General features: G+C 31.6%; 3 protein-coding genes and 1 pseudogene across 3 annotated transcripts; 1 reads left to right on the top strand and 3 right to left on the bottom strand.

The window, feature by feature from the left end:
- Positions 1–678: 678 nt before the first annotated feature.
- Positions 679–2,770, bottom strand: LOC144553739 (F-box/LRR-repeat protein At4g14103-like). Its single transcript, XM_078301943.1, has 3 exons — positions 1,832–2,770; positions 1,245–1,394; positions 679–888 (listed from the first exon to the last, which is right to left on the bottom strand). Exons 1-3 carry the CDS (start codon positions 2,768–2,770, stop codon positions 679–681), a joined length of 1,299 nt encoding a protein of 432 aa, XP_078158069.1.
- Positions 2,771–4,573: 1,803 nt separating this feature from the next.
- LOC144554748 (wall-associated receptor kinase 4-like) lies at positions 4,574–8,020 on the bottom strand. Its single transcript, XM_078303069.1, has 3 exons — positions 7,062–8,020; positions 6,242–6,403; positions 4,574–5,928 (listed from the first exon to the last, which is right to left on the bottom strand). The coding sequence occupies exons 1-3, from the start codon at positions 7,972–7,974 to the stop codon at positions 4,793–4,795; spliced, it is 2,211 nt and encodes a 736-aa protein (XP_078159195.1). The 5' UTR covers positions 7,975–8,020; the 3' UTR covers positions 4,574–4,792.
- A 3,934-nt stretch (positions 8,021–11,954) lies between these two features.
- LOC144553695 (L-type lectin-domain containing receptor kinase SIT2 pseudogene) lies at positions 11,955–14,356 on the top strand (annotated as a pseudogene).
- A 1,885-nt stretch (positions 14,357–16,241) lies between these two features.
- LOC144554356 (bidirectional sugar transporter SWEET16-like) lies at positions 16,242–26,637 on the bottom strand. The gene is made up of 6 exons (XM_078302683.1): positions 26,560–26,637; positions 26,439–26,475; positions 26,076–26,286; positions 25,536–25,700; positions 16,910–17,029; positions 16,242–16,585 (listed from the first exon to the last, which is right to left on the bottom strand). The coding sequence occupies exons 1-6, from the start codon at positions 26,591–26,593 to the stop codon at positions 16,415–16,417; spliced, it is 738 nt and encodes a 245-aa protein (XP_078158809.1). The 5' UTR covers positions 26,594–26,637; the 3' UTR covers positions 16,242–16,414.
- Between the last annotated feature and the right edge of the window lie 726 nt (positions 26,638–27,363).

Below are 27,363 nucleotides of genomic sequence, written 5' to 3'. Positions count from 1 at the left end.
CCTTGGGCCCAGCACCAAAATGGAGCCCATAAATATTGGCAATAACTGATAACTAACCTGAATATTTAATTTTCCAAAGTCTTATACTTAGAAAAAATAATTATTATTGTAATTATTATTTTTAACTTTTGGTGTTTTTTATTTCTATGTGCAGAAAAAAGAAAAAAAATACAGCTGGGCCGGGCTTTATTCTCACAAGCGATGCCCATTAAGGACCCAAAATTTCATCATTGTTTCCATATATAGGCGCCTAACAATTAATATTAAAAAGCCTGCTAACAATCGCTTTGAAATATTGTACAAATAGTATGGCCCAAATCAATATTCAGTATGAATATCTAATACAATTAGTGGTTAGTTTATATTCACGAACCATTAATATTATTAGTGATTCCTTATTTAATTTTATTTAATTTTATTTATAATTTTATAAATAAGCATTATTAACGGTTCGTGCTGGAGAGAAGAAGAATAATGGATTTCCTAAAGATTCTTGTCATCCACAAAATTTACTAAGGGCCTTCTACATTTTACTTTGACTAAAATATGGTAGCTCTTCCAAGAATTACAAAACTAAATTGGATCCACAAAATTTATGGATCGTGGCAATATTACATATTACATATTAGATGATATTAATACAACTGACTCATATATGAAATCTCCCCCAAGTTACCATTAATAATAACCACCTTCTAGATCTTCAATAAAAATACCACCAATGACCTTAACATTAGCAAACAACTTGTCGATTAGGAGATCAACAAATCCATTATCATTTTTAAATCCTACAAGTCTAACTGTTTGCAGGAACTCCCGCTGGACTAATACATCTCTTGCTCCCTCAAGAGTTGTCTCCTCATCTAAAATTTCCGTGGCACGTTCTTTCTGTAATATATAATAAAACAAGTTATATATGTTGCATTGATCATATATCCTTCAAGAAGGGCTTAATTGAGGATATTACTATGAATAACACCTGATATTAACCGTTCTTTGTTATATTGTTAACTTCCTAATCTAGTCCATTTATATAATTATCTATTGACTTCCCACTAAACTTCAAAAAAAAAAATTATCTATTGACCATAAATACTCGAAGCTTGTTTTTTTCGATAAATTTTGATTTTTTTTAACATATCATTAATTACCTTTTGTGTGCATCTCTTAATTGAGGCACGGAAATATAGTATGTACTAGTAGCACTACCAAGACAGAGAAAGAGAGAGAGAGAGAGAGATTACATGAATGTTGGTGAAGGTAAGCACCTGTAGTTTAGGTGAATGGAGGAAAAATGATGCAAGATCAAAGCCAATATACAAACCCCAACTCACAATTTCCAAGTACTTTAAGTGGTGGAAGACTGGGCAACTAGTAAAATCCTTCTTCTTTACCTATTTTCCATAAAAGTAAAATTAAAACTATGTTGTAGAGAAAAGGAAAAAAGGAAAATCACAAAAGCTAATTATAAATGAGAATTTTGGATTCTGAATATCTGAATATCACAATTGAAAACATTAATCATTGTGTATTTATGGCATACAACTTTAGAACCAATCAATTTGAAACAATGCTATTATTTTGCATGTAAAAAGCCCTCGCAAGTTGGTAATAAATTCCCTAATAAACAATTAGGTTACCATGCAAGCTTGGATAAACATTGGAGTGCATATAACAAAGTAGGATTTAAATTCTTATAAATTCGATGGTTGGAGTTGATAAAGTGAAGTTTTGTTTAATTCTGAAGTATCAAAAATCAGAACAAAGAGTATTTGCAAAAAAATGAAGCATTGGAGATTTTTGTTTCAAATTAATTGCAAAGAGAAAGTACCTTTCCCTCAGAGCAACTCAAATAAAGATGTAAGCTTTTGACATTTGAAAGGCCGTGAATAAGCTTGAGTCCCCTAGTAACATACTTATTCTTATCATGCCAACCAGGAATATGAATGGAAGCATCAACTAGTGATGGCATATTTAGCAACACATTTCCCCTCATAGAAATGACATTAATATGCAAATATAGGAGATTTGGTGTGGAAATATGCAATCTCATTACGTAACAATAACTACCAATCACCAAATTCTTCAAAGTATTGGAACATATTTCAACGATGCCGATGTTAAAATTTTCTAACACTAATTCTTCAAGCACAGAACACCCTAACAAAAGCTTCTTTAAAGAGTCATCTCTCATTGAAATACCATGAAGTTGAAGGGTTTTAAGGCAAGGTAGGTTTACTGAATTGAGTTTTATAGCTACAAAATTCAATACTTTTATGGAGAGACATAGCTCGAGATATATTAGTGATGCACAAGTGAAAATGAGATCGGTGTTTAAATTCAACTTTTCCCTTGAACGCAATTTAATTGAGCACTCTCGAGGCGCCAACATCATCACATCACCAATATAATCGGCAACAGCTTTGCAAGGCCAAAAAATCACAGAATCCAAATAAAGTTCGAATCTGTTAACACGGGATGTCTGTCGTTTCTCCAACACACTTTTCACAAGTAGTTTGAATTTGGTCACAAATAATTCTACATCCACTTCATCATCAATAATCTCAGGAAATCCAAACTCTTTAATGTCAAATTTTAGATCCGGCAGAGAAGTCCACATGTTTAACCATCCTTTTGACAAGATGCATCTCTGCACAGCATTTCTTGTACTAAGAAAAGATAGGATATGTATGAGAACATCATCAGGCAAATTAGAGATCCTACCAATGTTGTCATTGTCCTCACTACCATGTGCCTTCATATTCATCATCGATCTTTCACCTTCACACAAAATCAGTTATTCAAACACGTACGGAGAGTTAATTGTTTATCAAATTTCAAGAATTAAGATGAATCTATCAGAATTATAAAAAGAAGTTACATATCCTAAGTATTAAAAGTACAACCGCGATCCAACTTCCCAACTTTGTCAACTAGAATTCCCAAATAAGAAAAAAAAATGCCCGTAATATAATTTTGTTCCAATTAAAAGGACGACATACATTAGTTATCATGTATACACTAACTTTAATTACCATTTACGTACCAAAGTAGAAAATAAGATATTTTGTCAGAAAATACATATAGGATAATAACGGAGAGATCTAGGGCGGATCCAGGATTTCCGGGAAAAAAAATAACAAAACGGATTCAAATTGCTAATCAGATTCAAAACTCATTAGCTAATGATTGTAAATCAAACATAATTTTACAAAAAAATATTTTTTTTACCTAATAAAAAAAATATCATATTCATTCTCATATTCTTAATTTGTATATCCTAATTGAAGGATTGAAGGAACTAATTAATCATAATTAAAGTATTTATGTGCAATCAGATATAATGGATTTAATCTGAATTGCCTAATTGAATTCTCAATCAATTAGGATTCTAAGACGAAAAAAAATTCAATCTACCAATCAATTAGAGTTCGAACACCTAAAAATTCAGATCTAACAAACACATATATAATCTACCAATCAATTAGCGTGCTAAGATCTAACTTTCAATCTAACGTTCTAATTCCTAATTTGTAATTTTGGAAACCACAAAACAAATAAGTTAGGGTTTCTAACCTACCGCAGTCCAACAAGAAGCAGCAGCTAGCAGTCAACAGAGATGCTGTGCAGAGACTCAGCGGAATTTTTTTCTGTCCTAAAAATCTCTGACCTTCTTATTTATATTTAGAGCGGAATTTATTTTCTAATTTCCGTTTTTCTCTCCTAAATTGAGTTGTATTAATTATGGCAAGGCTTCATTGTACTATTTTTATATTCTTTCCTATTTTTGCAACCACAATTTTAAATTTGGTCTGCGAAAATGAATAGGCAGGAGATAGGGTATATACGGAAAATTTAGTTTTCGTTTTGAAGTAATTGCTTAAGTTAGAATTTGTTATTTAAGTTATGATTAAAATAAATTTATTTTACTTTTTTCCTGTAATTTTTAATTCAACAAAATACATTTAATTCAATTATGAAAAGTATTGAAAGTTATAAAAGTACCACGAATTTGAAAATTCTTTTTTTTTTTAGAAACTTATAAAATTAATGTACTAGTTTAAAAATCCTTATTATTTACTATAATTAATAACAAATAACATGACACTATAAATAAGCTTCTCTAATTCAATTATACAGGCAACACTTATTGGTGCTTAAAATAAATTTCTTAGTATTACATTAACTTCACTTAATACTACCTATGGAATGGGTTTTATTTGTCGGATAAGGTGGCCATCTAAATTCCTCATAGACAACAGCACAAGTTTACTAAAAAGTAAATATAGACCCTACTATATATATAACACACAAATCTAAAGTATATCTTATAAAACAAATTAAAGTCTCTCTCCTTTTCTCCATTAAAATCAGAGTAAATGGGATTCGTATGCTAATTAAACGAGGGTACATAAATTCTGTATAAGTTCAATACTAAAATCAGACTACAAGAGTTTAAAAAAAGAGAGTGAAAATGTGCAATATAAAAGCCATATAAAATTTGACTTCAAATGATACTAGGCAGAAACAGTATTTTTTTTTTTTCCAACTCCATTATTTTGAAATCAAGATGAACAATCAAAATTATTCTATAAATCTAGTATTGCCAACATAACATACCAGAAAACCTGGTAGCCCTTCATATGTAGTAAAGTTGTATCATTTATAGATTACCAGAGATTAATAGAATTATAAAATTGAGTACAGAGGCAGCATTCAAATATAAATAACCTATATGAAACAAATCGAAGAATTAGAAATTAGTCTTCATTCTAATAATTAATTACCGGAACTAATTAAAGTTGTCGCCTCCCTGATTCCATATCAAAGGTAGCTCGTCGACAAGCAAACTCTCAGTCTCCTCTATATGGTTCTCTTCATTTGATGATTGCTTTTGTAATCTTCTCGCCTTTTCTAAAGTGTCAGCAACTTCTCTCATTGTAGGTCTTTCTTCCCTGTTCATGTTCAAACAATGCACGACTAAATCTCCAATTTCTTCAAGCACCTCTTGTTTCATTTCATCTCTTACTTGACCATCCAAAATTTCAATGAACCTCCCCTCCTTCTTGGCCACACGAAAACTTGATGCCAAACTCCTATTCTCCTCTGGTCCTTCAAAATAAAGAGCTTTCTTTCTTGTAAGAAGCTCTAATATAATAACCGCAAAGCTATAGACATCACTTTTGTCAGTCAGCTGACAAGTTAACAAATATTCAGGATCCAAGTAACCACAGGTCCCCTGCACCAAGGTAGCAATTTCGGCTTCGTCATTAGGCGCAAGTTTTGATGAGCCAAAATCAGAAACTTTTGCTACAAAATTATCATCGAGCAAAATATTAGCAGTTTTCACGTCGCCGTGAAGAATAGGGGGTGAAGCAGAGGAGTGCATGTACGCAAGCGCATCTGCTGACTCAGCGGCAATTCTGAGTCGTTCATGCAAAGGTATAGGAGCATTGATATTATTTTTGTGGATGTAGTGATAAAGAGTTCCATTAGATATGTATTCATAAACGAGGATCGGGACTTCAACCTCCAAACAACAACCCAAGAGCTTCACCACATTTTTGTGGTTGATTTGTGCCAGGATCAGCATCTCTTTTGCAAACTCTTTGGTCTCCTGTTCTTCCGTTAATTTTGACTTTTTTATTGCCGCAACAGTGCCGTCATCCAAAATGCCTTTGTAGACAATTCCATGGCCCCCACGTCCCAGCACCCGTTCTTCTGAGAACTTGTTGGTTGCCTTCTCAAGCTCTTCTTTTGTATAAATTTTAAATGTGGTGGTTTTGAAATAACTCATCTGCTGTCGTAGTAGAACGCCTCCATTCTGCTCAAAAAACTGTTGTCTTGTCCTGATGAGCCTCCTCTTTTTCATTCCTAGATACAGCCAGAAACTGGCAAATCCAACTAAGAAAACACCAACACTTGCACCTGCAAATTTTCAGCATAAGGTCCGTCAGTTTCAATACAAACTTTGCCTCTTTTTTTAATCTTGTTGTACCCCATTGAAAGAAAATTCATATTCACAACTAGCTGAATTTATATAGATTGCATCCATGATAATAAATTTATGCAGATATACAGATTGTAATGGGGGTCATATATGACAGAAAGTGAAATCATGTACCAAATGTGAAACCATGTACTGATACATCACTAGTCGTAATGGAAAGTAATTTGGTAAAAACATTTCGTCTAAATTATTTCTAAGATTAAGTCAGTGAATAAAACTAAAAGAGCTTACCAGTAATTATTTTAAGTACTAATGTGAAATTGTCCTTTTTGTGACAACCATTCTTCATAAGGGCATCGCCTTCAGTCCCCTGTCGACAAGTACAGATGTAGCTCCCGATCGTGTTTACACAATCGCCGTAGCATAGATAATCCAATTCACACTCATTTATATCTGTTTTGCAAAATTTTGATAATTAAACTAAAGAACAAAAGAAAGAAATTAACAAGCACAATACACCTCTTATTGGGGATAGATACTTCAACACCCACTTTCATTGGGGATGAAAGATCAATTAGCCATTATTCCAACAAATATCAATTAAGGATAGTAAGATTGGAGCATTTTTCCACACTTTCTCCAAATCTGTTTATGACTGAATCTGTTTCTTTTTGAAGTTCGATCAGGTACTTAATTTCACAAATCGAAGTTCTTGGTCCCCCATTGGTATATAAGCATAGTAGGAAATATCGGCCGATACCGATCCGTATCGGCCGATACGTATCGGTATCGGCTGTGACCGATCCGATACTGGTCCGATACTCGCGATAGTGTGTTAAAGAGCCTGAGCCGTATTGGTCCATACTGGTCTGATACTGGTCCGATACGTATCGGTATCGGCCATGACCGATCCCGATACCGATACCGATATTTCCTACTATGTATATAAGTTCATGATGAGAACATTATTTAATTTTAGCATTCAGATTACAAACAGAATAAATTTAGTTATCAATTGGTTTTATACTCAACTAGTTTAACAGTAAAAGAGCAACTTCAATTTCAACCGGACAATGTAATAGGAAGGATAAAAAAAAAATAATAATAATACCTTCACATCCCCCAGTGATGTATGGATTTCCCTGGTATCCGTTTGAACATTTGCAAAGATATCCAGGACCATTATCTGAATCGTAGCAAACATGATTCTCACTTCGACACGCATAATCGGTCATGTTACGCCTTGCGTAACTACAATTTCCCACGTTTCTTACAGCCCAATCGATACTTACCTGGACCTTGAAATCATCGATCCTTGTTAGGTATGACTTGTTAAAATGGAATCGATTTGAATCCGCAAGAAAAACATATGAACAATTTGTGGGATTTACAAATATTATTGGGTCCCCGCTTGCTCTAGAACTCCGAAAATTCTGTAAATATGGTTCGTAGAAATCGAGTCCATTTGGAATAGAGCTCTGACAGCACCCAACTCCTGTGCACGAACCGTTTGTGCTACCCAATGAAAATTCAGCCGGCCGACAAGCTGAAACGCATCCGCTAACGTAATAACCTTCTGCATCCACAAAATATCCTTGGTTTGGACATCCAACAGCAAAGAAGCTGTTACCGACAGAAAAGAGGTACGGGCTCCCAATGAGAGGTATGTACGTATCCATATAGGTGCCGTTAATATAACCTCCACTTGAGTTGTAACAAGAACGTTTTGCTGTAACTGATATATGCAACTCGCCTTTTGGTGAAATCTCTGTTACTTCTTGGTTATAGCCGGGAATGAAGAGCCGAGGCGGGTTATAGGATTCATTGCAAAAGAGGCCGAAACGTTCTCTGAAGCAGTTAGGCTCATTCTGAAAGCCGAATGGGTAGGGTACTGTAATGTTCCCGCATTTGTTTCTGCAACCCGGTAAAGAAACCAGTGGAGAGATCTGTGATGTGGCTTGCATGGACAGTACAACAGTGAGTAGAGGGAGAAGCAAGAGTAGTAGGGAGTAAGAAGAAGCCATTTATGGTATGAAGGGATGTAGCTTGCTTACTGGATTTTGAACAATATAATGGGGTCATTGTTGACGCGGTTTGTTAGATATGAAATAAAAATAACATAAGAAATTTCTGTGACTGTCAGTGTCTAAGAAGTTAATTTGGATCCGCCTTTCTTGACTGTATTTGGAAGTTGCTATTTGTTCATTAATGCACTATGACTGGGTCTCATTGATTTGTCTACGCTATAATATAAAATTTGATTAGAAAAATTACCTTTAATCAGATAATTGGTGGATTTCAAAAATGCGGTATCGATATAAATTCAATTAAAATTTCTTTACCTGAAAATTTGATAATTGATATTGGTACTACGGATAATATTTTTTAAGAATAAAAAAATGTACAATAGCCTAGACATAAATAAATATTACCAAGGTGTGTACAGAAAATTTTCAAATAATTTCTAGAGATATTAATAATATTATTTATGTAGAACTCTTGACAACAAAAATATTTACTTTGAATAAATAAATTAACAAAACTTGAGTTAAATTGCAACACAATTTTTTCTCCAACAGGAAAACCAGAAAAATAATTAATGAAGTTTTTAGAAAATGGAACTTTTGTTATATATGGAAACACAATAAAAAATTATCTTTGTACAACAACAAAAATATGGAAGAAATATGGCACAGAAGATGTTTGGGCATCCTTCCGTTAAAGTGTTTATAACTTCTAATTCTCCTATAACAATTGTATTTATTTGTAATGATCTGTAAAATTGAAAAACAAAAACGCTACCCTTTTAGGAATTTACAAATTTACAAGAAACCCAATTTAATGCATGAAATAAATATTCATATCCGATGAAGGTACTCAGTTTGAAATTAATTATTTTACAAACTATCTTAAAACCAAAGAAATTTTTCATTAAACAATGTGTATAAATACACCGGAAAATAATGGTGTTTGGCAAGGAAAGAGTAAACATTTATTAGAAAGGATAAGAGCACTCTCATTTCAAATAAATGTCCCAATGAACAATATTTCCAGGAATTGTTTGTATCTAGAGATGTTATTTTTTAATGAACAATATTTCCAGGAAATAAGGACCCAATTAATATGTATGTAATCATGAGGTCTCCTTAGAGGGCCCACCATCATCAATTTTGTCACTACATAGTTGGCTCCACCGTGTACATATATCCCCCACATATTCTAATTTTAAGAAGAATTCAAAATCGATCAGAAGTCTTTGATTTCTTTAGAAGAGGTCTAGCTCGCATTAATTGTGATGTAATAACGACACCTCTTGCTAAGAAATTTCGCCTTGGTCCTCACATTTTTAAACTTGTTTCAGTTGTCTATTTGGTTTTTCTTATATAGGGTCTGGTTTTTGCAAGTATAGAAAGCCAACCTCATATATCCTCTCTCTCTCTCTTTTCGAAAATCTAAAAAAAAAACAAACAGAGAGTAGATATATGAGGTTAATTATATTCTCACTCTCTATCCCTCACTTAAAATAGTAGTTCGTGGGAGACATTTTAGAAACTAATTATTTTTTTATAACACAATGCATGTATGAAGTTGGCTATAATTGGCAAAACCGAACCCTATAAAAGAAAAACCAAACAGATAATTAAAACAAGCTTAAACTGCAAAGACTAAGCATAAAAATTACCGAGAGATGTCTTTATATTACATCACGATCCAACGTGAGACTTCTTTTAAAAAAAACATATATAGACTACTAATTCTGAAAACTGACTTTACATTTTTTTTTTTGGGAAATTCCTAGCTATTTTTTTAGAATTTTGGCCAAGGTCATGATGTAATTTTTAAAAACATTTATATATGGAGAATATGTTGAACTTTTCGGATAGAAAGTTTGAACTTTGAAAATAAAGATATAAACGAAAATTAAAACAAATAAACGTGTTACATGTCATCTAATCAGTGATCTAGGAACAAATTCATTGATATTGGATATCTGGATATGTCACATCAACATCACAAAAGACCTCCACTCAAATTATGCATCTATTATTGCAAAATCAGTTATATGCTCTTGGACTGAAAATCTCAAAGGGGAACAAATAGATTCAAATATATTTGGGTTCCCAAATCTGAGTTAACCTACTCCCCAAAAATTCTCAAAATGAAAAATTCTAAAAGGGGAGACAACATTAACACAAATTAAAGCAGTACCCATGTAAGTATGTAACAGGCATCAGTGCAATAAATTCAGAGTAGGTATGATACACATCGGATTTATTTTGATTCAATGAATTCAAATACCGTCTAATTTGCATTAATATGTGTGCGTTTTACTTTAAAATCTGTGTGTATTTGCTCAGTTTCCGTGCATCTAAATTTTAATGCAAATCAAACCATGTTAGAGCTCGTTGAAATCAAATGTAAATCCGATACCCATATAACCTACTCTGTTCTCTAGTACAATAAAATTTGTGATAAATCTGGTAATCAATATACATTTACATATACATATACATATACATATACATATACATAGAGTGTGACAAATATGTATTCGGTAGCACTTCAGCAGAAGTGCTACCAATTCATTTTCCAATTTTTAAAGTCCAAATGATCGATCCAAACCGTTAAATGTGATCTCCATAAAAATTGAGGAGATTAGAGCGTTCACGTGGCCCCGTTCAATCGTCTCGTTAGTGTTTCCATAGTATATAACCTTCTATTCGTAGAAAGCGACTTTACCAAAATAATCAAGATATTTTGACCATTGGACGACTTTGATTATTCGTATATAACCTTTTATTTTAATATTTGATCATATGTTTTTATCTTGACTTTTGCAACTTCAAACAATTAGCATGCGAAATTTATTTAATTTATAATTGGTGGGTGAGGCTACAATACTTTGTACTATGTAGGTAAGTCTGTATTATAGAGTCCGGCTAGTATAACATCGGTGTCATATGACACCAACAACAAAATTGATTGGATAGATTTCAAACAGCTAATTCAAACTGTTTAAACCGATTTATTTTATGAGTGATACATTTACATGCAAATATTTTATATTTTCTAGTTATTTTAGTAACAAATCAAGCAGTCAAAAATGTTAAAAAATGAATGCATTAAAATTAACTTAAAAACTCGCACATTTGACTGCTTGACTAGATACTAAATAAATTCGAAAAATTATAAATTTTGCATGTAATACACAACTAATGAAATTGATGGGTTTGAATGGTTTGGATTAACCATTTGAAATAGGATTTGGAAAATTTTAAATAGTACATGAAGACAATACAATCTCTTGACATAGTTTTCAATTAAAATTTAACTAGTACATGAAGACAATAATACAGTCTCATTTAAAATTTTAAATAGATGGGTTTGAACAGTTTGGATTTATTTTCAAATTTTAAATAGTCAATACAGTCTCTTGACATACTTTTCATATAAAAATGAGCATGAAGACAAAATTTTATATTTTCTTAAAATATTTTACTACTTTTTTGTAGATAAGTAAAAAATTACCTGATCAAAGAATTTGGAACCATACACAAGTAGTAATTTTCTACCTATATAAAATAGTAAAAAAATCTTTAAAAAAAATGTAAAATTTGATCTTTGCACATACATTTTCAACTGGAGATCATATTAAGCAATTCAGATTAATTATTGGAGATATAGATCCATAGCACGAACCGATTCTGCACATTATAAAGTATCATAATCTCACTCAATAATTGGCCATTAATTCATGACAAGTTTAATGTTGCAATGTTTTCGGTGTCTCCTTGTTATCTCTTACCTTAATTACTTCTAAGTCAAATTATAATGGAGCATAAGAACATACTCAACGTAACAAATTTCAAGCAAATTATAAAGCTTAGTCATATGCATATTTTAGTGTCAATGTTAATATTTACACAAGAATAAGTACTTAACCAGAAATTTGTCCCCCAGTCAATTGTTTAATTACGACTTTATGTACGCTGAATTGTACAAGGAGACGATTTTGCTTGGTGCCTTATCTCTCACATGAATACATAATTTCCGCTCACTTTATATCCTCAAATCCCACAACAACTTGCTGGAAAAGAAATACGCCGAAGTGAGCTTCTCATCTTCTAATCAAATAATTTGTTTCTTTAGCCATGCCCATGATTAAAATCTTTGCTTTGGCTTTTCTCCTCCTCTTAAAAATCACATTCTCAGTCAGCCAAGAAGTGGAATTTACATTCAATGGATTCGCCAACGCAAATCTAACCCTAGATGATGTAGCCTACATCGAGTCGAATGGCCTTTTGAGGTTAACTAACGACAAGGTTCAAATGAAAGGTCATGCCTTCCATCCCTCTCCAATTCGCTTTGGCAGGATCACCTCTTCCTTCTCAACCACATTTGTATTTGCAATTATTTCGAAGTACACTGACATCAGCGGCCATGGGATTGCCTTCTTCATATCCCCCTTGAAGAATCTCTCCGCCGCCTTGCCAAGCCATTACTTGGGTCTCCTTAATAAAAAAAACGTTGGCAATGCCACCAATCATATTTTCGCGGTTGAGCTGGACACTATATATAGCTCTGAGTTCAATGATGTGAATAATAACCATGTCGGTATTGATATAAATAGTTTGATTTCAAGCTTATCTTCTTCTGCTGGATATTATGATAATTCAGAATCTTTTCATGAATTGAGCCTTATAAGTGGTAAAGTGATGCAAGTATGGGTTGAATATTGGAGCAATGATACACGAATTAGTGTTTCGTTATCTCCCATTGGAATGTCCCAACCAAAAACTCCTCTACTCGTTTATCATTTTAATCTCTCAACAGTTTTAGGCGATTCTATGTACGTTGGTTTTTCTTCTTCCACTGGCTCTATCCGCCGTAGCTCTCACTACATTCTTGGATGGAGCTTCAAATTAAATGGACCAGCACCTTCCCTTGACCTATCAAAGTTACCAAAGCTCCCACATGGCCGATCAAAAGTCTTAGAAATAGTGATGCCTTTTGCTTCAGTGGCCTTCATTATTTTAGTTGTTTTCCTTTTCCTATATGTGAAGAGGCAGTTCTGGTACACAGATCTGATTGAAGATTGGGAAGTTGAGTTTGGTCCACATCGCTTCTCATACAAAGATTTGTATCGAGCAACCAATGGATTTAAGGAAAAAGAGTTGCTTGGAAGTGGTGGATTTGGGAGGGTTTACAAGGGGGTTTTACCTGTGTCCAAAATGGAAGTTGCAGTCAAGCGAGTCAGACACGAATCCAACCAAGGTATCAAGCAATTTATTGCAGAGGTTGTGAGCATTGGCCGGCTCCGGCATAGAAACCTTGTTCAATTATTGGGTTATTGCAGGAGTAAAGGGGAGCTCCTTTTGGTATATGATTACATGCCAAATGGGAGTCTTGACAAGTATTTGTACGGTCAAGAAAATCCGACCCTTAATTGGATCCAACGAATCAATATTATCAAAGGAGTAGCATTAGGTATTTTATACCTCCACGAGGAATGGGAGCAAGTTGTCATCCACCGAGACATTAAGGCAAGCAATGTTTTATTAGACTGTGATTTAAATGGTAGATTAGGTGACTTTGGCCTTGCAAGACTATATGATCGTGATACCGACCCTCAAACCACCCATTTGGCAGGTACAATGGGTTATATTGCCCCAGAGCTTGCCAGAACTGGCAAGGCAACAACTCTTACTGATGTGTTTGCCTTTGGTGCATTCCTACTAGAGGTTATTTGTGGTAAGAGACCATTACACCCCGGTGCACAAGGGGAGCGAACAATTCTAGTCGATTGGGTGTTACAAATTTGGAAATTTGGATCGTTAGCCGATATTGTGGATCCGAGATTAGGCGAATGTTATACAGTAGAAGAGGTAGATATGGTGCTAAAACTAGGTTTTCTCTGCTCACATCCACTACCTAGTGCCAGGCCGAGCATGCGACAAGTTGTGCAATATATGGAAGGCGATGCACCCATACCAGACTTATCGGCAATATATATGGACTACAGTACGCTTGCAATGCTTCAGAATGAAGGATTAGATTCTTATGTTATGTCACACCCCTCTACGATGACATCTTTCACTTGTTTATCTGGTGGTAGATGATAGAACAGACTCTTTGTTTTATTTTTTTTGTATTTAACTAATAATATTGTGTAATCAGCTGTTATATACAATGTAACGTGTGTATACTACCCTCAACTTGGATGGAAATGAAGAATTGGTGTTGGGGGTATTCTATTTCAATAGGGATGATATATCCGATGAGGAAGATCAGAGGGATCGTGCCTTCTAATTAAGAACCTTATACTTTTAGGTAGTTATGCCTTGTCAGTGTGTTTCATTTTGATTGTTATCAGTTGTGATTGTAACACTATTCAAGTACTTTTTGAGTCCTGTCATCAATGATTAATGAATTTAAATTTTCTATGAGTATTGTGTACACCGGAGTCGGCTCTGTCACGAAATAGCACGGTAGGCATGTTGATTACGTATCGTCACTCCAGTGTTCAATACCGTGATTATTTACGTGCCGTGATTAGTTGTTAGCAAAAAAAAACACGGCCCGATACATAAAACGGCACGATTAGTCACAGCATATTTTTTTTAACATTAATTTTTATTTTAATATTTGAAAGGAAATAATCGTTTCATATTTAAATTTGGAAACTTTTTTGAATTTTTTCCAATAAACAACTTAAACTGATAGTTTAATTGTAAAAGTAGTCAATGTTATCAAACGTGACTAACAGTCACGTGACCGGTTACAACACATTTAGTCACGATATGTTTAAGCATGATACGTTAAGTCACGGTATGACTTGGTCACGTGTCACAATGTGACTTGGCGTAATTACTTTTGACATTTTGGTTACGACACGACACAACATGTGAAAAAATGACTTGATCACAGTACAATTTTTCCACTGTAGCAGCAGTACATCGATATGTATTTTGCGAGAATTAACTAGAAAAGGTTTATCCTAAACGCGATGATATTGAGTTTGCATCCGGACCATCCAATTAAAATTCAAATTAATCCAGCTAGAGGTGAGATGCAAAAGACCCCTTTAAAATTCGGCCAAAAACATATTGGACGGTATGGATCCAAATTCAAAATTTTGAGTTACTTTAGGGGATCTGAATTCAGGAGGCGGGGGAGAGGGAATTCGGATCCCTTTCTGTACCGTAAAAAAAATTATATTAATTAGTGTATTCAGATTATTTTTTTAACCTGACACGAATCTTAAAGGGAAATCTCTACATATTCCATAGGCACCTGATTAAGTTAGGTCCGATTAGAAGTAATCTGAACTGTAAAATTGTGAGACTCACTTTACAATACATGAGAACATACTTGTTTGGTGGTGGGTGGAGTTCATATCACCTAAGGTAACATAAATTTTGAGTTTAGATCCGGACCATTCGATCTGCTTTGGAACGAATATTGAAGGGACTCTGTGCATTCCACCTTGAACGGATTCTGATCGGACGTCCGGATCTAAATTCAAATATTTTTGTTATATCATAGTTTATCTGACTGGGTCGGGGCTTAACATAGCCCAAGCCCAAATGTGATCAATTGTAAATGGAGGAAATAATAATAGGTTAGAACCCAAACAAAAAGTAAATGGAGGTACTGATAATAAGTTAATATAGCCCAAGCCCAAATCAAGGGGTTTGAATTAATTATGGCATCATTCGAAATAACCCAATTAAACCCATCCAATGTTGTCATTACTGCTGCTGGAATTAATTTTTTTTTAGCTTGAATTGTTCATAATTTCTTTCATTTGTAAATAACTTTTATGCGAATATTTCATCATTTTATAGAATTTTTAATGATTTCTAAATATACTGACTTTTAATGTATTAAATTTCTTTATTACAAAATAAGTAAGTACTTAGGTGGTTTTTAGAACTTCAAAAAGCTTCCAAGTCTGTAATAGAGTTTGTGATATTATTTAAAACCAATTGTGTTTTTTTGTCCCCTAAAATCCCCCCCCCCTAGATGTTTGATTTGTAATTCGGGTTAAATTTAGAGTTAAAATGAAAATATATTTCTTGAATTATGATTGGTAATTAGAATTATAGTTTAGGGAATCATATTCCAAGTCAGAGTATTGAAAAGCATAAGTTACGATATCCCCCCCCCCCCGCACCACAAACACACACACACCTAAGAAAAATCCTGGGTCCGCCCCTTCTTACACTCTTATAAAATAAAATTCATTCTTTCTATAAATCCATTAGATCGAATAAGAAAAAAAAGAACAAAGTGCATGTTTTATTCCATCTCATATTGATACTGATCAATGTTTACATCATATGTGAATTAAAAGAAAAATTAAGCTCAATCATGAACAAAATAATTAATGAAACGAATGTACAAATAAATAAATATATGATTGCATGTATATATACATTCCAACTGAATCTTTTCCTCTTATCAAACTTTGTTAGATGCTTCTATTTCTTCACTGTCATAATTGGCCTGAATTAAATACTGTTGATTTTCTTGAATTATTTCGTCCAAATTTCTAGATGCTGAACTATTCATGTACATCATGTAAATCACCAGTTGAATGAATCCTAAGAAGAAGCCTATTCCGTTTGGAATCTACAGTCATAAAATTTATTGGTAGCTCAATTAGAAATGAAAATATACAATTTTGAATTAAGTGTATCAAATAGAGCCCCTTACTTTGGAAAAGTAAAATTAAAATTTGGTTAGGTCATTTAGATAGGACTGATATAAAGTTGGTGCAATCTGATCAGAAATTATCTACATCAACTATATATAGCATATAGTTTAAAGTATACCTTACTATCGACATTACAAATGAATTGTGGAACCAAAATATATTGTACTCAGCTAATTCTACTGGTATATATTCTTCAATTCTAACATGGTTGGCCACAATTCTATGATGTTAGTACTTACACCAAGGAAAACATCTCTGGCAAGAATAGCATATGCAGTCCAAATGCCACCATTCAAGAAGAGAAATAAAGAGAGAAGGAAGGGCATGAACTCCACACTGTTTGTACTTATCACTGTTCTCTGCATATTTAATCAAATGTTAGATAAATCATCATAATTAGTATTGGTTTAGCACTATATAATTACTCTAATACATTATAAAAGTGAGCTAATTAACTGAAGATGGTACATTGCTAGATATGTAATCCAATAAATTAAGCATTTCTTTTTATCATAAAGCATTTTGTTACAATTAAATTGTTGGTTTTGAAGATAATTAAGACCAGAAAAAACAGTTGATTAATTACCCGATTGCTAGTCACTGAATTTTTATTCAATAATATCTAATTTATTTAAGGGAATGAATTATAAATTTCTTTTTAGTTTGTCCAAAGATAACGATATACAGAGGAATATGCTAAGTTATATTTATAACATAATTCTAACCATTAATTAAATTTTTTGTTGCACATCAATGTGATATCTCGAAAATACTATACATAATATTATATTATAGATGTGGTCTTTATCATTTTGAAAGGATTTGCCTCAAATTTGAATTATTTTTAGAAGTTTATTTGCCATCCATGCATGAAAAAGTAATTAAACTGAACAATAAAAAATTTCAAATACATATAGAGTTAGGTTATCATGTTTTTGAAATTAAAGATGTTATTTTACTTTCTGTTCATATCTTCATTTTCAAAATTCAAATAGTCGATTCGAACCTTTTATATTCATATTAACGTGTTCTTGGAGGCCAAATTTTATATTTTTTGGAAATATTTTACTATTTTTTAGAATTTTTGAAAATCATTGTTTTTGTGATTTTTTTCATTAAATAAAAAAAAAAATAATGATTTCGGTTTTTTTTTTAAATAGTAAAAAAATTCCAAAAAGATACAAAATTTGGGTTCCAAAAGCACATATATCAATATAAAGATAATGTTGTGAAATTTAGATTGACTATTTGAACTTTACAAATAGAGATAAGAGTAAGAGTAAAACAACTTATTTACTTCCCAACTCTGTAATATATATCAAGGACGTCTAAGCGACTATCAAATTGGTCAATTTATGTTCTCTTTGGTTAATGAAAAGCACGGCTGCATAGAAGCTAGCTAGAATTTTCTATATAAGTTAAATATAAGCTAGAATTTTCTATATTTAAAAATATGCACTATTTTTAAATAGGAGCGTTGACCAGGATAGTACGTACGCAACAACGATATTTCTTAGTAACCAAGCAGTATATATATGAAAGATCGATGCACATACGCAACGACTAAAGAATTATTATCCATCTGTTGCTTATATTGTCAGATTTCAATTAGTTGACTCTATGTATAGTTGGCGTCCATTCTTAGGTGTACACCTTAATATCATATTTTGGAAGCATTTAATACCTGTACTATTTTAAAATATATAATGCACATATAGTTAAATACTTAACTAGTTGTCTTTTAACAGTAAGTTAGTTGCTTTTAATATATAATAATGAAAAATGATTCGATGATAGTGCGTTTTTAATATGAAATTAGTTATGCGTACTCCTAATAAAAATATTGTTCTTGTAAATACTTGGCTATTTTTTTAATATTTTTTTGTTTTGTTGATCACTTATATATATATATATATATATATATAGAAAGAGAGTGAATGACTAAGTTCAAAACGTTTTTTCTTCGTTCCAGGAACAAACGACTCGGTTTTCTAATTTTCAAAGTCCAAACAGTCGATCCAAACCGTTAGATGTTTAATCTATATTAAAATGTACTTGGAGACCAAATTTTACATTTTTTGGAATTTTTTTTACTATTTATTAAGATGGTTTAAAAGTCGATATTTTTTAATGGGGCAGAATTTTAATAAAAACAGTGATTTTCAAACCATCTTAATAAAGAGTAGAAAAATTCCAAAAAATGTAAAATTTGGTATGCAAGCACATTTTAATATAGATTAAACATCTAACGGTTTGGATCAATTGTTTGGACTTTGAAAATTGAAAACCCGAGTGGTTTGTTCCTGGGACCTGGAAAAATGTTTTGAGCTTAGCCATTATATATATATATATATATATATATATATATATATATGAGGAGGGATCTGATTACTACATCCATTTTATACATTTTCAAAGTTCAAATCGTCGATCCAAACCATTCAACATCATCCCTACTATTGAAATTTTACATTTTTTTGAATTGTTTTCCTATTTATTAAGTATTTTATAAAAAAAAATCAAATTCAAACCATTTAATTTTGTACCCATCTTAATAAATAGTAAAAAAATTCAAAAAAATGTAAAAATTGATCAGGAAGCACATTTTATTGTGGAGATCATGTTGAACGGTTTCGATCGATGATTTGGATACACACACACAATGGTTGTAGTAACTCAAAATTATAGTAATCGTATCCCTCCTCTATATACACACACACAATTCTTAAAACATGTTTACCGATGGTATGGAAGTGCAATGATGTTTAAAAGAAAAAAAATATTAAAAAAAAAACCATTTCAGTATCTAGAATAATAGTATTTTTTTAAATAAATTGTTCAACACTTTTAAAAATAACAATCAAATGATCATATATTTTTGTGACTATGTTCAAAGCTACTAATTTTGTTTTTAATTTTAGTTTATTATTGTTTTCAAAATTGGAATATAATTAAGAATTAATTTCATATTAAATTGGTATATTTCATATTTGGGAACGTAAATTTCATGAAAACTTGGCAACATTAACTACTTTGACCAAGTAATCCATGGGTAGCTTTCCAAGTTGCGTAATTGGTTTGCCAGATGTGTGTTGTTCCCTCTTGCGTTAATGATTATTTTCTATGATATATAATCATACATTGAGAATATTATTTTAGCAATACTTCCTGAAGTCTTGAAAGTTACATTTACAATTTGGAAAAAATAAAAATTTTTGAACGAAATAATGTTATCAGAAATAACCAAACATTAATTCGATAAAGTTTAAGGTTAACAATTTACTGATTGGACTGCCGGATCAATCAGTTCAATTGTTAATTTATTAAAATAAGGTCAATTGCAACATGGCGATAACGTCATTTTTTTTGTTGTTCTGCTATGACGCGATAAATGCTATTTAAACCTTTGAATTTGAGTATTGTTATATATTAATCATTTTTTTTATAAATCACTAGTGAAATTTATATGACATCATATCGTAAAAATTTGCACAAATATTTAATAATGCAATATAAGACAAAACTTATGGTTATATTTTGAAATTTAACATCAAAATAAAATGAAAATACTTATTTTATTAAAGAATTATATATTTTTTTCTTAATATTTTTTATGGGAGAAAAATATAACGACTAATCTTTTTATTTATTTGATAAATATCAAGAGAATTTTCTGCAATAATTATAAATAATGTCCTTAATAAAATTTAGAATTTTTTTGAATTTTGGACACAATTATTTATATTATGTATAATTATATTTTTAAATATTTAAAATATTTTAGGTCTTATGTGTAAATTTCGTAATACAAATTAAAAAAAATCATAAGACAACATAACTTGAAATATATATTTTTCTGTTTATTAATTTGTGGTCACGTGGGAAATAGAGAGTATAACACCCGATAAATTTAATATTTTATTTTCTTGAAATTATTTTGGACTTAAATGTAAAATAAGAAAATATATGGGTTTAAAATGTAAAAAGGTAACTTTAAATAAAAAAGAAAAGAAAAGAAACAAAGACCAACGTGGCACAATTGCCAGTTACCACGCGGTCCATGGGTGTGCCCCCACGGTGTTATCCTCTCTAATTGATTTTAATTCAATTACAGAGGGCATCAGACTAAACCGAAAAAACAAAGAAAAGGAAAAATGGAAGAAAAAGAAAGAGAAAAGAGGAAGAAAAAGGGAAAGAGATATCTTGATAAAAATTCTTATTCGATTATATATTCGATTGGAATTCCGACTACATCGCGTTGATTCTGAATAGCCGTGGTAACTCGAATTGGATTTCTGTACTGATTGTTATAAGGTAATCGAATTTCTCTATAATATGTGTTTTTGATTTGAATGATTAAATTGGATTTTGATTGGGTATTGAATTGGGTAATCGGATTATGATAGCATATTTAACTGGAATATGGGGTCTAGATACTGAAATTGTTTTTAATGGACTGGAAATACTGGGAATCGCCTGTTTCAGGGATTCCAACTAGAATAGAACTGTTGTTATTGAAAACCTAGACCCAACTGATATTATTGGTTAAATATGCATACGTAATTTGATTATGTCAGAAGGACTAAAATGAAAAAAAAATGGTTTTCTATAGTTTCGATTTAAGGTTGAATTAAGTGAAATTGAATTGTATGCCTGATCTCAGGCAGAGCACAAATATTTTTAGCATAGTCCCTTGGAATTTTGAATTGAGAAAAATAGTAGATAATTGAAGCAATAGGCTTGGTCTCGGTACTTAGTTTAGAAAATTAGACTTTATGTAAAGGTAAATTATGTGGCTTAATCTAAATGAGGCTATATCTGAAAAATAAAGGAAAATAAATTGGACCGTATTATTCGATTGGGACATAGGTGAACTGTTGATCTGAAATTGATTTAAATAAATAATGAGCATTTAAAATGGGTTGGGATGGTTTATAAAATGTCTAATTACATGTATAAGAATTTAACTGATATTACATGTTACCGTATGATATTGAAAATAAATATAAGTATTGATTAGAATGTGTATATTACTGTTAACGTAGGCATAATTATGAGAAAGACCGATAAGACAAAATGATCAGGAAGAACAAACTGTTAGCGACCTCATCTATTGCCCTACGATATCAGGTGCGAGGTTATTGGATTAGTCTGTGATTCATAACTAGGAATTAAATCGTAACTCACTGTGCATTTTGAATATTTGATTGATTGCATTGATTGAACTGTTGCATCATATGCATAGACCAATACAACTGAAACTGAATTACAGGTAAGTCTATTGACTGTCATGTTGATATTGTTTATCGATTGGTTTATTCTTATTGCAAATGATTGATTGAGACCACAGTGATTGAATTGAATGAATATTGAATACTGAAATCCTTGAATCTCCATATAGTGGAGAAAAAAGATTATTATACGTAAAGTCTAGCTAGTTACTAGACTTTACTCCAGGACCCTTATGCGCATATGGTGAATGGCCCCAACTGAATCCAGTACTGGTTGGATAGGGGATATTGAATAAATATGAATTGTGACTGTAAGACTAATGAATTGTGGTAACTGTCTTATCATTGATTTTCTTTCCGATAATGACAGTATTGTGAAATTGATTTTGTATTATTTCTGTTAATCAGGTGTCAGGATAGTTAGAACAGTACAAGCCCTGACACAACAGATACATGTCATAGTATATATCAGTGTTACCAGACTAGAAATTGTAAAGTTAAGAAACCAAACGTTACCAGACTTAGTGGTTGTAAAGATTATATCCCAAACGTTACCAAACTTAAAATATTAAAAGATTTTGACCCAAACCATTTATGATGATAAGATTCTTAGAGTTCTGATTTATTTATGTAATTTTTGTTGTTCAATTGGATACTGTTATTGAGCATTTGCATTCGTCATTATGAAATGAACTGTTTGTTTCTCGTGTGGTGATTTCATTCTGAATATGGATTTCCTTCGAATCCAATAATCTGAGTGGCAATCAGCACTGAGAAATAATTTATTATTTCTCACTCGTTTCCCCTTGTGGGTTACAGATTTATTATACGAAGATAAAGAGCGCTTCCGGGTAATTGACAGCAGGGCCACCTAAAGGTATGGGATTTTGGTTTATTATATCTGACAGGGTGCAGAGAATATATCTCTAGCATCATCCACTATAAAAATGTCAGATAAATATTGCAAATAAATTGGGATGTGACAAAAAAATAATGGATGCTATTGGCAATGCATAAAAAGATCCATGCCTTGTGTTACGTATATTGTTATGGTAAATAGATGCGGTAATAATCATCGCACCTCCGGATCGGGGGTGTGACAGAGAGGGCCTGATTAGCCATTCCCTATCATGCTATCACAATCTTATTTAATGCACAAAAATATGTTCTCCACAGAAGACCTAACCAATCAGTTTAAAAACCGTTTTTTTTTTCCCAAAAACGAGTTGATAATTTTTTATAAAAAAAAAGTTATTTATAAAAACCGGTCCAGCAGCTGAAATAATATTTTAAAGTCTAAACGAATTATATTTTGGATCCGATTCTATTCAGTTCACCTGACCGGTCCGATTTGGTTTTCATAATACTGGAAGTCTGGAACGGACAAACTTGAAACTGTTTTGCTAATTCTCTGCTATTTTTTAATCAATTAAGGCGTTTGTTTAAATAAGTCAATTATATATATAGGGAATGAATTGAGGTGAGGTGCAATAAATAGATTCTCTGCCATATATGGAGCCAAATCTCGTGGTGAGGTGCAATAAATAGATTCAAATTAACCGTTCTTTTAATATGGTACGAATTTCAAAACACACCACCTATAATTTATAAGCATTAGATTGATTTTGACCCGCTGAAATCAATCCGGACCGTCAGTTTATTATCACACCCCTTCAATATCTGAAGGGAGACATTCAAATCACGTGGGAAATAAAGAGACAGGTAGGTAGTTGCATATATATTGAAGACAGCCTTACAAATGTGTGTGTGCACACACACTGCTAGTCATTGAATTAATATCATATATTGTGTTTTTCTTGTATTAATTAATTTCGGTTTTAAATTTGGTTTTTAAAGAAACACTTGGTTGTCATGCATACCATGATGAAATTCAAAAACAGTCTCATTTCATTTGTTCTTCTTATTTCAAAGAGCATAATTTTATTTATGTTCTGTTCTGGGCTTGTTTTCTTTCATGGATATATAGTTTAATTTAGTCTTGTTATTTCATATCACTGTTGAATAAAGTATATATAGTTTACTTAATTACATACAAAAGTTGAAATGGGCTTTTCCACTTTTCATATAAGGTTATAAAATCAAATATATATTTTGTGTATCAAATTAAAGTAAAGATATATAGCGGATACCCATTAATTCAGCAAAGTATGCTATTACATAATTAAAAAATACTAAATAATTATTAACTTGGATATAATTATATAAAAGACTTCATCAAATTAAAATAAAATAATATACAAAGAAACATACTGCTGCAGCAAGAGGGGATTCATACATGATTAAATTAAGGCATTCACCTATTGTTACCGATTGCAACTATCTTAAAGTTTTTGTTTATTATTTTCTCCCTAATTGTAGAAGATGGACATTATCTACCAATATATAGATGCCTAGAGTCTCAATTAATTTTAAGACTAGGAAGTAATTAATTTCATATTGGGGATAGAGAGGGTTCTAATATCTTATACTTTTTATACCTCATGATACCTCATATTTTATATTTTTATTTTCAAAATTCGAACTATTGATCCAAATTGCTCAATATGATATCCATACTAAAATAGGTATGGGGATAAAATTTTATAATTTTTAGAAATTTTTTACTATTTTTTCAGATCGGTAGAAAATCACCGTTTATTTAACGGTCCAGAAATAGTGATTTTATATCTATCTTGAAAAATAGTAAAAAAGCTCCAAAAATTATAAAATATCATCTCCAAGCATATTTTAGTATGGATATCATGTTAAGTGGTTCCGATCGACAGTTTAAACTTTGAAAATGAAAATATAAATTTGAGGTATGATGAGGTATGAAAACATGATGTATTAGAACTCTCCTGGGATATTTAGGAACATTAATTTCATGATAACTTGGCAACATTATTTACATTGACCAAGTAATCCATGGGTCGCTAGTTTTCCAAGTTGGATTGCCAGATATGTTGTTCTCTCTTGCGTAAATGCATGATTACTTCTTGTAATAATCTTTGAATGAGAAAATTCTTTTAGAATTCAGTGCCTCTTAATAAACCATATATAATTAATTACTCAAGCCCACTATATTTACAATCAAGGAAACTCTTTTGCTAATTATGTAGTTATTTTTTAATCAATTAATTAAGGCGATTCTTTAGAAGCCAAATCACGTGGGGAATAAATTGACAGTTGGGTAGTTGCAATACGTTGAAGAAGCACAGCCATACAAATGTATGTGCACACACGCACAGCTAGTCATTGAATTAATATCATATATTGTGTTTATCTTAATTTGCATTAATTAATTTCGGTTGTCAATGTTGATTTTGAAGTGGATATATAGTGGATATACAAATTAACACCACCAAATAATTAATAGCTAACTAGGATATTAAAGACTATATAAAAAACTTTAATTTGTATATCAAATTAAAGATGCTATAGCCAATTCAACAAAGATAGTGGGTACCCATTAATTCAGGAAAATATGTGATCAAATCAATATATATATATATATATATATATATATATATATATTGGATCTAAAAAAACATTAAATAATTAATTAATACCTTAGATATAATATAAAGGACTAAATTATCAAATTAAAATAAAAAATATATGCAGAGAAACGTACCACAACAGCAAGAGGGGAGCCATACATGATTACATTAAGGAATGCACCTAATGTTCCAATTGCAACTATGTTCAAGCTTTCATCCTCAATAGCAAACCTTGTGACCAAGAATACTGCTCCAAACACTCCCACATCTAATATCAACACCAAAAGAGCCGTCCTTACCTGAATTTTAAAATTTTATATCAAAAAAAAAAAAAAGGAAAAGGGAAGCGTTTTGATACAGAACAAAGTGAAACACCAACAAAAAGAGAGAACAGATTTAAAATATATATGTGAAGTATTAATTAATTAGTGATATTTATGTGGATGTACTATAAAAATAGGGGGAAATTATAGGTAGAGACTTCAATATATCTCTGTTTTCTATAAGAAAGTTCAAACTATATAGGACATTACATAGTTTTGACAAGATTGTTATTTGTAAATATCTATATATATTGCGCTCCAATAAAGCATATATAGTTAAAGAAACATCAGCAAAAGGCATATATTGAAATAGCAAAAAAGGTACTATATAACTAGAAATAATTAGCTTACTCTTTGAGAAGGTTTGGCGAATACAAGAAACAGAACCACATAAATAGCCTCTAGCACAACACCTACACCATTAACCGTTGCAATGAGATAAGCATCGGGTTTTGTAACACCATAGTAGACCCAAAGCAATGAACTCAAAAGGGTCACGGCATATGGCGTCGGCTCGAAATCTTCAGTTGATTTGCTCGTAGTAATCCTCCAAAAGGTTTTACTGCCACATAATTTTGATATATATCATATTACTTACTACAGAAGCTCTAATGATGCTATATATATTGTTTTGCTTTCTTCTTTAAACAAAAAGAAAATCATATACAATATGATATATATTATCAGACAGAATACAGTTTGAGTTTAGCTTACATAGGTGAGGCAAACATAAGAACTGAGATAACATTTCCTGCATTATATAGATAGAGAAAAAATGTTATTTAGTTGTATAATGGTGACCTACAAAAGAGAGGGAGAGAGAGAGAGATGTAACCTATGATTCCAATGGAGAAGAGAAGAGGATCCATGGGAAAATTAAACGGTTATGTTTAGTTGTTTTGTTTTGTACTCCTGTTAGTTTGGAAAGGTTGATGGTCTAAATGTATCCATTAATCATTGAATTAGTCAATTTTTATTAAGTTTGAGGCCTAACAAATTTAATGAGAAATAATTCGTTAGTCGTATTTTTCTTTCTATCTTATTTTTACGTACAAGTGCTTATCTTTCTTTTTATTTAAAAAATAGCCTTGTCACGTTTTCCAACTTATAAATATTAATTTTTTTGTGGTCAGTTTTTCAACTCTAGAATGCATATTTTATTCAACTTAATAAAACAAGCCAATTTAATTTATTTTAAGTCTTCAAGCATATATTTTAGTCACACAATATCCGTCAAATTCAAGTTTTAATTCAATTTCTGATAGACATAATTTTTAATACATAATTACAATATAGTAAAAGCACTTATATTTCCGTACAAATACAAATAATCTGAATCATATTTCCGTAGAAAATGAAAAAAATATATATATAACTTGTACGCTGAATGAAAACCAAACAACACTGTCAATATCATTATTAATTGCTCACTCTCAGCATAATTGATAAGGTAAAAGTAGTAGAATACAATTGATAAGCTCCAATGAACTCCCAACTGAACGATTGGAATTCGGTGCCTATGTAGATATAGAGACTCCATTTTGAGATTCGTGCAATTTAAAACTGACGACTCAGATCTCATTCTACTCATATTGCACGGAACTCATTCTACTTGTATTGCACCGGATCTGAATTCAAA

The sequence above is a fragment of the Carex rostrata genome, chromosome 5 (assembly GCF_964058835.1).
Source record: "Carex rostrata chromosome 5, lpCarRost1.2, whole genome shotgun sequence".
Taxonomy (NCBI): Eukaryota; Viridiplantae; Streptophyta; class Magnoliopsida; order Poales; family Cyperaceae; genus Carex; species Carex rostrata.
The sequence above is the reverse complement of the archived record's forward strand: the minus strand, read 5'-3'. Positions and strand labels throughout refer to the sequence as shown.